The following is a 16088-nucleotide window of genomic DNA, read 5'->3' as shown; positions in this document are numbered from 1 at the left end:
ACACGTACATGCACACACACACACACACACACACACACACACACACACGCGCGCGCACACACACACGCACATACACCTACGGTGTTGTGACAACATAAATTGGGAGCCATATTACTTTACTACACACTAGACTCCTGGAGTAGAAGCTGTCACCAAGCATTGGCATGCATTCAACCAGGCAGGGCATTTCAAACCAGTAGGCATGCTGGACCTCCCTCCCCCGCCCCCCAAAGGCATTCCTTTCTTTTAAAATCAGAAGAAAAAATAAATTTTTAGGTCAAAAACTATGCTACTACATAAATATTAGCTTTTTAAATCTTTATGTCAATGCAGGCCTAAGGAATAATTTTAAATGTTTTTAATGTGGCAAATACAAATGTAATGTAACTCAGGTGCCATCCCTAATAGGGATGCCAGTCCTTGGAACCAGGCAGGATCCTCCAGGAATCGCACCTGACTGGGTCACTCACGCTGGGTGGTTTGTCTCTCAGATCCTTGTGACCTAATTGCATTAAAACCCCTTAAGTAAACCAGAATGACATTTAATTGTCTACTGTTAGCAATAAGAAGGTAGCACAGCCACAGTTATTTTTATACATATCTCTAACTGGGGGAGTAGCTGGATATCAAACAGCTCGTGTTATGACAGAGACGAAAAGGAAGGGGCAGAGCAGAACTGACATTTTATGGATCTTTTCTAGGCTTCGTTTAGGTGCTTGATCCATAGACCCCTCTGGAAACAGGTCAGGCATTAGGTAAAAGGTAACATCTACCTAAGAGTACCAGGAGCATCTAATGGAGGTATGCTCTATTTAAATTGCTCTGCAGGAAAACTGATTCTTCCCACAAAACTTTGAGTTGCTGGAGATGGAGATGAAACTCAGGCAAACTTAAGAGTGTCCCCCAAATGGGAGGAATGTATCGCTTGAGTGGAGAAGGGGCAGGGGTGGGGGCGGGGGCAGCCTAAGGAAAGGGGATAGGCAGAGTGTTGGAAGCTGAGGTGGAGTTCAGCCCCTGAGTGCTTGGGCTCACTGCTCCTGCGTTCTGCTGTGCAAGCTGCCTTCCTGTCCTCTTCTTCAGGCAGGCCTGCTCCACCTGGTGGAGAAAAAGGTTGTCTGTAAAGTTCACTGTATCTGTCTTTGTGTGGGCTCCCCAAGCCCGCTCTGAGGCAAGGATTCGGCTACACTGCTTATTTGGAGGGTGATCTCAAAACTGTTTTGACAAAACAGGTAGTGAGGGAGTAGGAAAATGAGCCTAAGGGGGTGGGAATCTGGGGTAGGGGCAGTGTGTGTGTGTGTGTGTGTGTGTGTGTGTGTGTGTGTGACAGAGAGAGACACAGAGACAGAGAGAGACAGAGAGACAGAGGAGACAGAGAGAGACAGAGACAGAGACAGAGAGGTGGCTACAGCAGGAGCAGGTAGATCTCAGTCTTACTGGGTTGCCACAGAAAGAATGTGTGGAACAGCCCTCAGACATTTTCTCCCACAAAGTAAGAATGCTTGCTCCCTTCCTTACTGAGAGTTGGTCTAAGGGTGATGACCCAGCTTACTTCCCAGGCCAGAGAATGACCTATGTTGAAAGACCCAAGAATCCCCTACCCCATAATCAGAAACTGGGTATAGATGACTTCAAGGACAGGCCACACGTACAAGGGCTACACAACTCCTTCCAACACTATAGTTTTACTTTGGTAAAAGCAGCATGGCACTGTTTCTCCAGCTCCTACCCAAGAGAACCCAGAAAGCAAGCACAGGACCTGTGAGGATAGAGCTAAGGTCATATGACACCATGGACCAATGACAAGTCCAGAGGAGCAGGTGGCTTCTTCAGAGTTAGGAGGACAGCTCATTAGTTGGAATAGAAAATCGGTTCCTCCTCTTCTTTCCCTCACACTTTTATGCACCTAAAGCCACATTCATCCCTAAAGCACTGAGCTATGAGAAAGGCTGGCTTTGCTCTGCCCAGGAGCCAGGGCACTGGAAGACAAGAACTTGCCTGCTTCTTCAGCTTCAGCAACTTGATCCCCTTGCAGAAAGAAAACAGTCATTATCAAAAAGCCAATTGTCGTTACGCCTCTTTAGAAAAATTTCCATTAAAGATAAAGCAAATTTTAATTAGATTAAGTATCCAATTACTGTAATTACATTTTTTAAAAATTCACATCAGGAAGATGACCCTTTTTAAAAGGGTTACAGGAATAATTAGTGTATTCATATTAACCAAAATGTATTGGGTAATATTTATACCCAGAAGACAAAGTACATTCTACACATTTCACCTTTGGGGAAAGCTTGCAAATGTTTTGGCAGTGGCATGAATATTTATAGGCAAGAGTGTGCTTTAGTGAGATTATGTGAGGAAGCATTTAAATGCTCACCCATTTTTACCCAGGGGTAAAGTATACAGAAAATGTAGTTTGGAGATTATGGATATGCAAAGTGTGACTTAAGCAGGGAATTTCTATTAGTTTGCCTAATTAATTGGCGCCAAAGACTATTTCTCCTTATTTGGGGCAGAAAGAAAGTATTTGGCTGTGACTTCTCTTTGGAAGCAGAGAGGTCATTGTCCCCTTGCCCATTAGCAACCAGGAAGCCTCTGTCTTCATCTTCCTTACCTTTGCCTACCCTGCCCCATTGGGGAGGGAATCTGGGCCTTCTAGACTCTTTCTCCCAAAACACTTTTCTCTTTCTTTGGGCTTGCCTTTGAGGGGCAGCTACTATGGCTGTTTCTGTCACGCATGTGCAAGTTCCCTCAAGCCCAGTGGGAGGGGAGCCCACAGTTTCCATTTTACAGATGAGAAACTCAGTGGTTCTCTAGAGCTTGGATGGCCTCCGGGTCCTGGAATAACAGAACTGGTCTCCTGGGACACTCTGCTGACTGATCCCAGACCTCTTCTCTGCCTGTCAGGAAACTGCCCTGTGCTTGCCAGTCAGCATGAGATACCCCAACTTTGCTGCCACTGATATTTATCAAAATAGGCCTTCTTTTTGCTGAAAGAGCTTCTAAGATCTTTCAAACCAAAATCTGAGTGGGAGATGGGCATCTGCATCCTCATGCTAAAAGAAATCAGGAGATGAAACTTTGTTGGGTCCTGCAGTGAGAACACGAGCTTCTCAGTGTAGATAGCATCAAGAAATGGTATGCAGTGACTTTGGGTACCTACAGTTGTCAGGTGCTTGACACTCTCCTTTTTACTTCATCGTGCAAAGTGTGAATCCAGTACACTTCTATGTATCCCACTTGTTTGTTTGGTTGGTTGGTTTTTTGTTTTGTAATTTTCTTTTCTGGAGACTTTGTGGTTAGAAGCCTCTCCCTTCTTCTTTATATTCTGACTACTTGGATATCATTTCTTTAATGGCTATACCAATTTCTTGTCTGTGGTTAAGACTATAACTCTCTACAATAGAACTACAGTCATTCCTTATGCACTCTTCTTTAAAGTATTTTTTAGGCAGATCAGAAGATTAAGTTCAAAGCCCACAGTTGCCAGAAACTGTATTAAAAAAGAAAAAACAAGCCAGGTGTGTTAATTCATGCTTTCAATCCTAGCACTTAAGAGGCAGAGGCAGCCAGATATTTGTGGTTTTCAAGACCATCCTGGTTTATACATTGAGTTTAGGCCGTCTTAGTTGAAATCTTTTCTCCTACAAACTTCCCATGAAAGTACTCTGGCCTCTTACTTCTCCCTTCAGTCCTGTGTGCACCTTCATTCCACGGAGGCCTTGTGTTTAGAAAACAAAGAAACAGTGGTCACTTTAATCCAACCACTTTACAGTTACATGTGAGTAAATACTCTGGAGTTATATTTCCCACCATCTCTTTTCGCCCTGTAAAAACTCCGTAAGCATACTTATATTAAAGACATTTCAACCTCAGGATTAATTTCATGGACCTAACACAGCTGCTAACCACCAGAATCACCCCCTTTTAAGGACCCCATGACCAGGGTCACCGACAGAGAATGCCCATCCCTCATTAAGGACTTTAACTGTCTCTTTGGTCTAACAACTGAGGTCTCTTAGTTTCCCCTTCTCTCTCCTGCCTACTTTTAGTCTTCTAGAATGGGTTCTCAGAGGCTGCCAACGTCAAAGGATGCTGTGGGGATGCCAAGGCCAGCCCAGAATGTACTGGTAGAGAGATGCTGTTTGTTTCCAGGGAGAGAACAAATAATCCATAGTTATTTATGGTCTCTGATTATCTTCATGTCCCTTTGCCAAGCTGGAATGATTTACAACACTCAAAAGTCCTCTCCAGACCCTTTCCTTAGTTGATGGCCTGGATACAACCTTTGCTTTCAAATAGCTCCTTTTTAATAAACAGACCATTACCACTACCACTAACAATAACAAAAATATAGTTCCAGGGGCTTGGGAGATGATTCAGTCAGTAAAGTACTTCCTCTTACAAGCATGAAGAACCAGGCTCAATTCCCAGAACTTGTTTAAAACAAAACAAATATAAAAACAAACAAACATGCACAGTGGCCCATGATTTCAGCCCAGAGCTGGGTTGTGGAAATAGGTGGGTCCCCAGAGCTAATCTACTCAGTGACTTCCAATGCCAGTGAGAAACCTTGCCCAAAATATATTGTGGACGGTGTTCCTGTGATACTTGAAGTTTCCTAAGGTTGTCTTCTTGGTCTCCATGTGCATTTTATTATACCTCCACACAAGCATGCATACCTGTACACACACACACACACACACACACACACCCTTAAAAGAACTTATGTTACTTGTTTGCTATATCTCTATATATATTACTTCAAATCTTCTGTCACTCAAAATTTTCACCTCTGAGTCATTATTTTCATCTGCCCATCTTGGTCCACACATGGGAACTTTACTATAGCATTGTCAACAAGATTTCCATTGTTACCTAACTTTCCACAAACACTCTTGCTAATGTCATCTTCTTCCTTACTTAATTACCACTAATTAGGTTACCAGTTGACTTCAACCTACAAATCTCTTCTAAGCTGAGCATATGCTGTAGATGTTTTTATGTATTTCATGGAACATCAAACTCAAAACTTGAATTCATGATCTTACCAACTTCATTATGTTTCTGTTCTGAAAATTTTTATAATACAGAATCAATGCCTGCCTGTCACACATGCTAGAATTTGGGAGAGTATATCAGATTCCTCTGTATCTCTTAGTGGCCATATTTCCCTCAGTAACTTCTTCCTAACTTGCCCCCTGTTATCCATGAGCTCAGAGCTTCTCTAGACCAACATCTGCAGAGACTAAAACGGATAGTTCTAGGATAAGTATCCCTGGGTTCAAATCACAGATTCCAATTTATACCAGGTAGTCGTTGGCAACTTTCTTAAGCTTTTTGTGCCTTGTTTTTCTCTTCCCTCAAATGGTCATAAAATAGTACTTTCTTCATATAGTTAGTTACTAGGATAATTAATTGAGTGATGTTTACTGGTTAGTTTCATCTGGGATGGAGGAACCTCAATTACAGAATTGCCTCCATCAGTTTTTCCTGTGGGTGTGTCCATGGGAACATTTTCTTGATTGCTGGTTGATGTAAAAGAACCCAGCCATTGGTGTTGGTGCCATCCCTAGGCACATGGGCTAAGGTTATAAGAACAGTAGCTGAGTAAGCTGGAGGGCCAAGTCAGTGTTCCTCTATGCTCTCTGCCTCAGGTCCTGCTTAGGCTTCCCTTGATGGTGGATGGAAACTGTAAGCCAAATAAACTGTTTCCTAGTCCAGGTTGATTTTAGTCATGGATTTTATCCCAGGAAGAGAAAGGTAACTAGGGCAATATGTGCCACTCTGACACACCGTTCTTTATTTTAACCCTTTTAATGTGAGTATTAGAAAACCTGCATTATGTTTCTATTGGGTGATGTTGCTATATACCTTACAGAGTTTTGATCCTTCTCATCTGATGTCTCATTTTCTACCATCCTCTTTAGTCTTGCAGGCGTGTGCACCTTTCAGGAGGTGTCTACGGGAAGCAAAGACAAATTCATGAGAGTTCTACCCTCCATGTTTAACTGAAAGTTCTCCCTACACTTTTCATAATCTACTTTTGAGATCTACAGTCTCACCACTTTATGTCTGGCCACCAACCGAATGTTGAACTAAAATAAATTACTGGGTAGTTCTCTGAACATGGCAGGAAGCTTTGAATTCCCCTCCCTTTGCTTGCTTTTCCTGGAATACCCCTCTATCACCTCTCATCTGCCTGCCTATTAAATAAAGAGTTCAAATTTTATTTCAGCAGAGCCTTTCCTGGCTCCTTTTTCCAGTTGAGGTAATTGTGGATTCCAGAATTTTGTTTAGATGTCAACCAGTTTCTCAGTTGAACCCATTTGATACATCACACTCTGTAAGGCTAACTTCAAAGTTTGATGAGTAGATTAAAACTAAAAGAACATCTGTTAAAGGAATAGAAACAGGTGGCATAAAGCCAAGGTTTTGTAACAGATAAGAATACTAGCTTAAAACGTTTCTTAAGGATAGTAGTTCTTAAGCTGTTTCTTCTGGTGAGCTTTTGACCGGTGAGGATGACAACAGGAATGTTCCAGGTAGAGGAAACAGGATGAATAAAAGTCCACTTGAAATAAGAAAATTGGTATCAAATAGTGTGTCATCCAGTTTCTAAAGAACATTGGTAAGAGTAGATCATACACGGGTCTTGAGGTCAGAGAAAGAGGTTTGATGCTGTTCTGAAGGTTATAGTAGGTTCTGGAAGGCTTTAAGCTCAATAGTCCTGAGTTTTGGTTTTATCTCCCACGGTTGCAGATGGAGCGTGGAAGGGAAGTGCATGAATGGAAGTTAGGAAAATGAGTTCCTTACACAAAGGAGGAAAGGGTTTAGGGTTGGGTGGTGAGCAGGAATGGAGAGAAGTGCAAAACTGCCAGATTTAGGTGCTAGGATGCCCGGGCCTGGGCGACAGCTGGACGCAGGCGAGCTAGGAGACAGAAGCTTGTTGTTGTCTTACACCGCACCGCCCTGGGGCACTTAGCAGAGTTGGGGGCGCTCTCGTCTTGTCCCTCGCGCGCCGCCGTCCGTTCAGCCCGCGGGTCGGGTGTGAGCCCGCTTGCGCGCTGCGGTTCCGGTTCCGGTTCGGTCTCCTGGGCCCCGCGGTACGCAGCCATGGCGTACTCCACGGTGCAGAGAGTAGCGCTGGCCTCCGGGCTCGTCTTGGCCGTGTCGCTGCTGCTGCCCAAGGCCTTCTTGTCCCGCGGGAAGCGGCCGGAGCCGCCACCGGGCCCGGAAGGTGAGCGCTGACTGGGCAGCTGCGGAGCTCCTGGGCGGTCGTGGCCTCCCGGGCCCACACTCTTGCCTTCAGTGCCTTGCGTGTCATCTTGTCACCTGTGCCTGAACCTATAGTTAGTAGGTTTCCCCTTTGTGCCATGCATCTGTAGGAAGCTTAGTTGGTAGTGGAGTTTCACCATGGTTTGGGGCGCTCACTGGTTCAGCTTCTTGTTGCCTCTTGCAGTACAACTTGAGCTGGAGTGGTGCACGCCTATAATGCTACCGTTCTAGAGTCAGGAGGATCACTAAGTCCAAGGCCAGCCTGGTCTGCTTAATGAATTCCAGGCCAGCTAGGGCTACATAGTAAGACTCAGTCTCAAAACAACAAAGCCCTGAAGATTTCCTTTAATAATTTAAAACATTTTTGTTCCTGAGGTAGAGATAAACAAATTACTGTTCTCCTCATGGCTGTTATTCCTGGTTTTTGGCATGAGAATGTTTCAAAATCAGCCCCTTTGACTACTACACCCTGGCAGTTTTACAGAATCTGCAAACACATAGGCCTGAATACTGGGAGAAGGGACTGGAACAATTTTGCTGTTGTTCACAAAGTTCTGCTGGTAACTTTGTCTTGTGAATAATCCCTGTAATGTCCTTGAGCCATGTGAACAGTTTGGGAACCATCTCCTCTGATTTCAGCCTGTTGGTTGCTGGACAGCTCCCTTTGAACTGTAATCCTCTTTGAATTTGTGCATATTGGCTATCCTTCCATCCTCCGGAGCACTAGAGATTAAAAATACTATAAATGCAACGCGCCGTGCTCCAGGGGCTGAAGGCGGGCTGAGCACATTCTGCCTGCAGAATGCGTTTGATGCTTGTAAAGCTGTGCTTTCGGTCATTGCAAAATATAAAAAGTTTTGCTCATTTTTTTTCCTATCCATGGTTTTTTGTCTTGAAGAAGAGTAAGTCTGAGATTATCCTAATCAGTGAAGAGTTCTAAAACCCCCTTTTACCTAACTGAGATATCGTAAAGAAGTGCTATTGAGCATGAGTAGAAGACACCCCTCCTTCTGAGTGCTCTAGAGAGTATAGAGTCCCTTGACAGTCCAGGTCCTGGTGGCCAGGGTTCCCACCTTGAAGTCCTTGCCCTGTCTGTTTTCTTCATTGCTGAAATGCTCATCTCTCATCATTCAGGTTTCTGCTAAGATGTTCCCCCGCCTTAGACTTTGCCTGCTGACCCCAGTTGACGTAAAAGCTTCCTGCAGGACCACTTAGGGGTAGTCTTGACTAACAGTAATGGTACATCCTGTCACCTGTCATAGATACTCACTGTCACATAGTGCATAGACACTCACTGAGTTCCAAGGAGCAGGAGTCAATCCCCTGCTTAGGAGAACTCCTGGTTTAGTAGAGGAAAACAGATAAGCTACCAGGTGAGTACCAAAGTTTTAGTTGCTGTATTCATTCTGGTCTACACTGGGAACACTGAAGATGTGCATATTCAACAGTCTGTTATTACAACCTAACAAAGCTTTTACAGAGTTTTTACTCCCCTCCCCCAACCTACTACATGTAACATGTAATTTGTCTATTTGAACACACAAGTCGATTTTTTTTTTTTTTTTTTTTTTTTGCGTATCTACAGTTATGTAGCCATCAGCGCAATACGTTTTAGAACATTTCATCATCTCCCAAAGGCAGTCTGAGCCTTTTAAGTTGTCACGACTCTCCTCATTTCTCCATCTTTAGTGAGGGCAACCAGTCATCTTTTTTTCTGTGTCTGTAGGATCACCTATGCACTTTTTGACTGGCTTTAAACTAGCATAAAAATCTCAAGGTTTATTTATCTTTTAGCTTGTACGTCATCCCTCTTAATGGCTGACTACTAGCTTGTGTTGATAGGTCACATTTTTCTGATCTCTTTGTTAGTTGATGGACATCTAGATTGCTTTGCCTTTCAGCTCTTAAGAATAATGCTACCATTTATCTAAAGATTTCTATGTGGTACGTTTGTGATTGGAACTAAGCATGATTTCCTAGTTGTATAGTTACATTTCACTTTCTGAGAAACTGCCAGATCGTTAACAAAGCAACTTTTCCACTTTACAGGCCTACCAGCAGTATGCGAAAGTTTTGATTTCTTTACATCTTACCTATTGCAGTGACAAGGTTGAAATGCCATAACCACATGATTGCCTTTGAGTAAGCCTAATGAGCTTCCTTGGCATAGCTTGTAGAGAAAACCTTTAGAGTGTGGGACTGTATGAGCAGAGTCTGGTGTGTTTGAAAATGTGCCTGCCATCTCTTGCATTAGCTAGAGACAGGCATAGTGTGTTCCTGAGTTTGGAGAAAACATTATGTCCTAATGGTTAAAAACGCCCCCTTCTGGCTAGAGAGATGGCTCACTGGTTAAGAGCACAGACTGCTCTTCCAGAGGTCCTGAGTTCAATTCCCAGCAACCACAGAGTGGCTCACAAACATCTATAATGGGACCTGATGCCCTTTTCTGGTGTGTCTGAAGACAGCGACAGTATACTCACATATATAAAATAAATAAATCTTCTTTTTTAAAGCCCCCTTCTTTTGACCCAGATAATAGAGAGTCACCAGGCTTTTTGCTGTCTTGACCACCAAACTTCTGTCAGTAAGTCCCAGATAAATGACACACAGTCCTGGTTCTGTGGGCCTTTCTTTGGTCTCATGCCTCCTTGCAGCTGGTGTGGATAGGGTTTTTTCCAGGGCGTTGATTACCTGTCCTTCTGATTACAGCCATTCTAATGAGTCAAAAGTGGTGTCTCCTTGTGGTTGTATTTTGATTTGGCATTAAGAAGTGTGTGTGTGTGTGTGTGTGTGTGTGTGTGTTTGCTTTTTGCATATCTTCTGTAGAGAAATATCTGTTTAAGTCTTTTATCTTTTAAGAATGGGGAGCGTGTCCTCTTGTTGAGTTGACATGTTGACATTCACTCTACTTACTAGTGCATTCTCCTCGCCCATTCAGGGTGTTGTGCTCACTTTCTTCAAAAGAAGAAAGTTTTAAATTTTGATGAATTTCAGTTTTTTTCTTTTGTTGCTTTTAACGTCCAATATGTCTAAGACAAATCATTGCCGAATATGAAGATTTATTCCTATGTGTACAAGTTCTATTGTTTATGATCCTGTATTTACATCTTTGGGCCTTTGGAGTTATTTTTTAGCATATGATCAGAAGAAATAGTCCAACTCCATATGGGGGTGTATAGCTGTTCTAGCACCATTTATTGAAAAGCCTCCTCTTTCTCACTGAATTGGTTTTGACACCCTTGTGAAGACTCAGTTAGCTATAAACATGAATTCATGCTTATATTCTTTGTTCTGTTCCAGTAGGCTACACATGGTTCTTTTGAAACCATGAAGTTGCAATTCCCTAAGTGTTTCCTTTTGTAAAACAGTTTATGATTTTCTGTGTCCTGTGACTAGCATTTCTATGTTAAATTTATAACAATTTCATTGGATCCTGAGAGGAAACAATAACAACAAAGATCTAACTGGGACTTTGATAGTTTGTTTTGAGTCAGTTTTGCTGCCTTATCAGTGTGAAGCTCTCAGTCTGTGAACACAGGATTTTTATTTATCTAAATCTTTTCCTTTTGAAGAACTTTCGGTTTTCAGTATTTAAGCCTTATTTTGTTAAATGGACCCTTTTGTTTTTATGCTATATTATGAATTGAATTATTAGTTTTATCTTGAGGTTGTTCTTTGCTAGACCATGGATCCATGATGCTCACATGTCTATCCTGTCTATGGATCCATGATGCTCACATGTCTATCCTGTCTATGGATCCATGATGCTCACATGTCTATCCTGTCTATGGATCCATGATGCTCACATGTCTATCCTGTCTATGGATCCATGATGCTCACATGTCTATCCTGTCTATGGATCCATGATGCTCACATGTCTATCCTGTCTATGGATCCATGATGCTCACATGTCTATCCTGTCTATGGATCCATGATGCTCACATGTCTATCCTGTCTATGGATCCATGATGCTCACATGTCTATCCTGTCTATGGATCCATGATGCTCACATGTCTATCCTGTCTATGGATCCATGATGCTCACATGTCTATCCTGTCTATGGATCCATGATGCTCACATGTCTATCCTGTCTATGGATCCATGATGCTCACATGTCTATCCTGTCTATGGATCCATGATGCTCACATGTCTATCCTGTCTATGGATCCATGATGCTCACATGTCTATCCTGTCTATGGATCCATGATGCTCACATGTCTATCCTGTCTATGGATCCATGATGCTCACATGTCTATCCTGTCTATGGATCCATGATGCTCACATGTCTATCCTGTCTATGGATCCATGATGCTCACATGTCTATCCTGTCTATGGATCCATGATGCTCACATGTCTATCCTGTCTATGGATCCATGATGCTCACATGTCTATCCTGTCTATGGATCCATGATGCTCACATGTCTATCCTGTCTATGGATCCATGATGCTCACATGTCTATCCTGTCTATGGATCCATGATGCTCACATGTCTATCCTGTCTATGGATCCATGATGCTCACATGTCTATCCTGTCTATGGATCCATGATGCTCACATGTTTATCCTGTATTCTGCCACTTGCTGAACTTGTTTATTAGCTTTTTGACCATAATCATGTTCTCTTCAAATGGCATAGTTTTATTTTTTGTTCTGATCTACACCCCTTTTGTTCCTTTTTCTTGATTGACTGGAGTCTCTAATACTGGTGTAGAATAGGTGGGATAAAACCAGTATTTTATCTTGTTTCTCTTCTTAAGAAGACATTTTTTTATACCACTAAATACAGTGTGGGTAGGGGTGACTTAGCTGTCCTTTATCATACTAAGAAAATTTCCTTCTGTTTATAGTTTGTTGACTGTTTTGGTCATGGATTGGTTATTGATTTTTACCAAATGCCTTTTTTACTGTCAGGATGATTGTGTGGTTTGCTTTTAATTCCATTGATATGGTATTTATATTAATTGATTTATAGATATTAAGTCGGCCTTGCATTCTTTTCTTTGGCTGAAATGAAGAAGCAACTCTAAAGACTCCCTCTCCCCCGCCCCCGTATGTGTATGTGTATATTTGTCTCCCCAGCCCCCTCTTTTTTTGTAACTTTTGAGGACTAGGACCTGACCTGGGATTCCCCTGAGGCCCTGAGAAGGAATACAGCACCTTCTCTAAACCAGGAATATACTTGGCAGAATCATAATTAAGAGGTTTAAGATCCTGGGAACCCAACTCTTCCCATCCTAAGGGGCTATGGTATCTGTCCCAAATTGCTAGATTAGCTTCCCAATGACTTTGTCTCATTGTATGATAACTTTTGCTGACATTGTCCCCAATTCCCTTTTGGGAAAAGCTATATATAAGATACCGTGTTTCTTTTTTCTTTTTTAATTGTTTCATGTTTACAGTACCAGAAAATAACTTTGTCCATTCTCCTTCTAGACATTCAGAAATGAGCATGAGTTTAATAAATGCTGTGTTTCTTAATGAGCTTCCTTGCATAGGACATCACTTACACAGGACTCCCGACCCCAGCTCTCTTATCTTTTTTATCTTTTCATCTCCTGGCTCTCTCTCTTAAAACCCTGTAATTAAAGAATGACCTGAAGGTTGAGGTCATTAACCATCAGTGGAAGGAAATTTCAGGTAGAGAAAATATAGAGTGTTGAAAGGAGCATAAGAGTTTTGAGATCTGAGACCAAAGATGTTGAGACCAAATTGTGGAAATCTTTCTCTGCTATAATTGAGGAATCTGGATTTTATACTAATCATCGTAAGTTATAGAAGACAGACTGTCAGTTTTAGAGTGAGAGTGGTGGGGAGGCTACATGGAGAATGGAGAATGTTCTTCAGGCAGGAGGTTGTTGTCACATCCAGGTGTGATACCAGGAACATCACTGAATCAGTGTCATTGAGGTCATTAGTTAGCATGATTTCAAATGACAGAAGATATAGCCTGAGTTGTCTGACAGGAAGGGATTCACTGTACTGCACAAATGAAAAGATCGCTAGAACTGGCCTCCAGGGAGATCTGAGCCATAGATTGTCTCATCAGAACTCAGCTTTGTACTGTATCCTTCACATAGTGATTCACCCATCTCTATCTCCCATCTCTGGATATGAACGATAGCTGTGACACTTCAAGGCATTGCATATTCACATCCTACTGTCCAAGAAACAGAGGGTCTTCCCCCAATACTCAGGCCTAACCCCAACTCTGTTTTTTTAGAAAAACTAGCCTTTTCCCTTAATGTCTTCAATTAAGTTACTTTTGGTGCTCTGAGGAGAAAAAAAGAGCTAGATATCCTAGTCTCAAAAGGAAAATATGTCACCAGGGCAAGGAAGGCTGTCACCACTGTGAGGGAGGAGAACAGCAATCACGAGGGATGTTTTTATATAGATGTGACAAGAGAGGGAAGCATTGTGAACTGTTCTCAGCCCTAGGTGAGTGGGCAGGTGGTATTATGTTTACCACAGTGGGATGGAGAAGGAAGAAGAAAGACCACCAGATTTTGTTATTTGTTTCTCCAGCATTTCATTTCTTCTGCTATGGCATCTCTAGCTCCCTTGTCCACTCCTTATATAATGCAGTTGAAGATGGCTGAACACAGGCTGCATTGGGACGGGCGTCTAGAACTGCAGATGGTAGCAGGTTTAAACAGCCTGCACTGAAATGATCGTCTCCCTTCACTTTTCCTTCTTGAACATTAGGAACTGAGTTTGGTATAAGTCTTTGGCAGTCTCCCTGCTGACTTTGCTGTAGAACTCCAGGTTGTTCACTTCTTGTAACACTCATCTAGGTTTTGTCCACTTTGTACTGTTCACTTGGCATTTTGGAACCAAATATGGGACTTGGTAGGTTTTATCTGTCGTAGTTTTGCTGTTTAAATTTGTCCTGGCACTTCAGCTTCATGGGTACTTTTTAAGGTAATTCATTGTTGAATTCAATGACTCTATCATTTATTGTGAAAAAAAACTTTGTTAAAATGCTTCAAGCACACACATACACAAAGTAGAATAATGCAGTGTCTACACCACCCTGCTTTACCTCTGACTGTGATCAGTGTGCCTCTGTGCTGGAGCCTTTAAGTTATTTAAAAATGTATCAGTTATTAGCAACTACTTTTAAGATTGAAAAACCATTTTTTATGTGAAGACTTTCATACATTTATTAGTCTTTGGATTGCTATGGTCCATCTTCCTCTGCTTGTTTGCTGCCTCCTCTTCAGTCTGTTCTCTATACAGTAACCATAATGATCTTGTTCAAGCCTATGTTAATACACAGCTCTCCCCTCCTCAGAACCCTCCAGTGGCTTCCAGGCTCACTGGGATAAAGAGGCAATCTTATATGACCTAAAGCCTTTTGGAAGCTACTTCTATAAAAGTCTCAGCTTCCCAAATCAGTATCTATACTCTTTATTTTTCTTCTAAGTATTTATCATTATCTTTATTGTCTCTTTTCCTACTTAGAAGTGAGGCCCAATCAAGGCAGGGGTTTTCTCCTCATCGCTGTGTGTCCAGCTGTACACCAGGTGTACATACTGTAGATAGTAAGTATTTACGCACACATGGAAGACAGAGTGAATTAGTGCATACTGCTTGGTTGGTTGGTTTCCACTGTTAGATTTCATGAGCTATAACCATCACCATCAACTATGGCATTCTTATATTTTTGGTTGTGAGCCTAGCCTTTAACAGTTGAGCCATCTTTCCAGCCCAGTTGTGTCACTCTTTATGGTTACATAATTGCTCTTGCCTCCACGTGTTAAACTACTATGGAACTTGTAAATTGTATTCACAAAGAGCTTTAAGTGAGATGAGAATATTGTATAATACAAATGAAAATGAAAATATATATTCATTAAAAATATGTACACATTTTAATGGTTGTTATATCTGGACTGTAGGATAATGGGTGGATTAATTCTTTACATATTTCTGTGCCTTTATGATATGGATGTACAGTTCTCTTATGATCAGACTCTTTTATTCCATACCCCTATCCCCTACTGGAAAGAGTCTTTTCAGAATCTGTTGGAGAGCTACAGCATGCCTGCTTCTCTCTAGTGGTAGAGTCCATTCTGCATTCTGCAAAGTGCAGCAATAATTATCTTAATTCTTTTAGACTTCATCTTGTGTAATTCATAAAATTTACTTTAGTTCAGTGACTTTGTTTCCCAATTCTATTGGTAGAAATTACTTGATGAATAGACTTGAATGAATCTTTCTCTGGAATTCCACCCCCCACCCCTTAAGTATTGTTAATTATCCATTTAACCTGAAGGTTGCCCCTGTTGCTAGAATGCATAGAAACTCAGGGCCAAGAAGTTCTGCTTTCTATGAGTCACTCTTTATCACCACGCAAGTTTCCTTTTTGATCTAAACCTCACTAAGAGGGTTTCTTTTGCTGGCATTTTTGCAGGTCTTGATTTGCCTCCTTGCCCAGCTTTTCGAAGTCTGAGTCATTCGTGCTGATTACTTCTGTGCTTGTTCATCTTTCTGACCTTTTACAAGGTCTTATTTGCTGCCTTCACTTTATATTTATATTTACTTTTTCATCTTGCTTTCCTGCCTGCTGAGACTTTTTGAAATGTTCAGCCTAAGAGCTTTCCTCTTAGGGTCTCATGCTATGAAATTGAGTCTCTGTTTTAAAACAAAAACCAAACCAAACAATCAAACAAACAAAAAAACCAACTTCCCAACTCTGTCTTCCTGAGCTTGTACCACATAGCTCCTACTCCTGTTGCTACAGCCACCAAGAGAGTATAAGTTTTGGTCACAGTGATCCCTCTGCTTACCTTGTAAATACCGTTTGTGGAT

At 41.8% G+C, this 16088-nt stretch overlaps 1 protein-coding gene across 2 annotated transcripts in view; it reads left to right on the top strand.

Annotated features, from left to right (window-relative positions):
• Positions 1-7070: 7070 nt before the first annotated feature.
• Ric3 (RIC3 acetylcholine receptor chaperone) overlaps positions 7071-16088 on the top strand; it is a 49971-nt gene continuing 40953 nt past the window's right edge. Inside the window, exon 1 of one of the 2 annotated variants that reach the window (XM_034514441.2) lies at positions 7071-7240. In XM_034514441.2, the coding sequence (XP_034370332.1) occupies positions 7117-7240 (124 nt within the window). In that variant the 5' untranslated portion in view covers positions 7071-7116. The remainder of the gene's footprint in view (positions 7241-16088) is intronic. The other variant, XM_034514433.2, reaches the window with a different exon arrangement.

Source organism: Arvicanthis niloticus, chromosome 1 (genome assembly GCF_011762505.2).
Source record: "Arvicanthis niloticus isolate mArvNil1 chromosome 1, mArvNil1.pat.X, whole genome shotgun sequence".
NCBI lineage: Eukaryota > Metazoa > Chordata > Mammalia > Rodentia > Muridae > Arvicanthis > Arvicanthis niloticus.
Note: the sequence above shows the minus strand (reverse complement) of the source record. Positions and strands in the feature narration are given on the sequence as shown.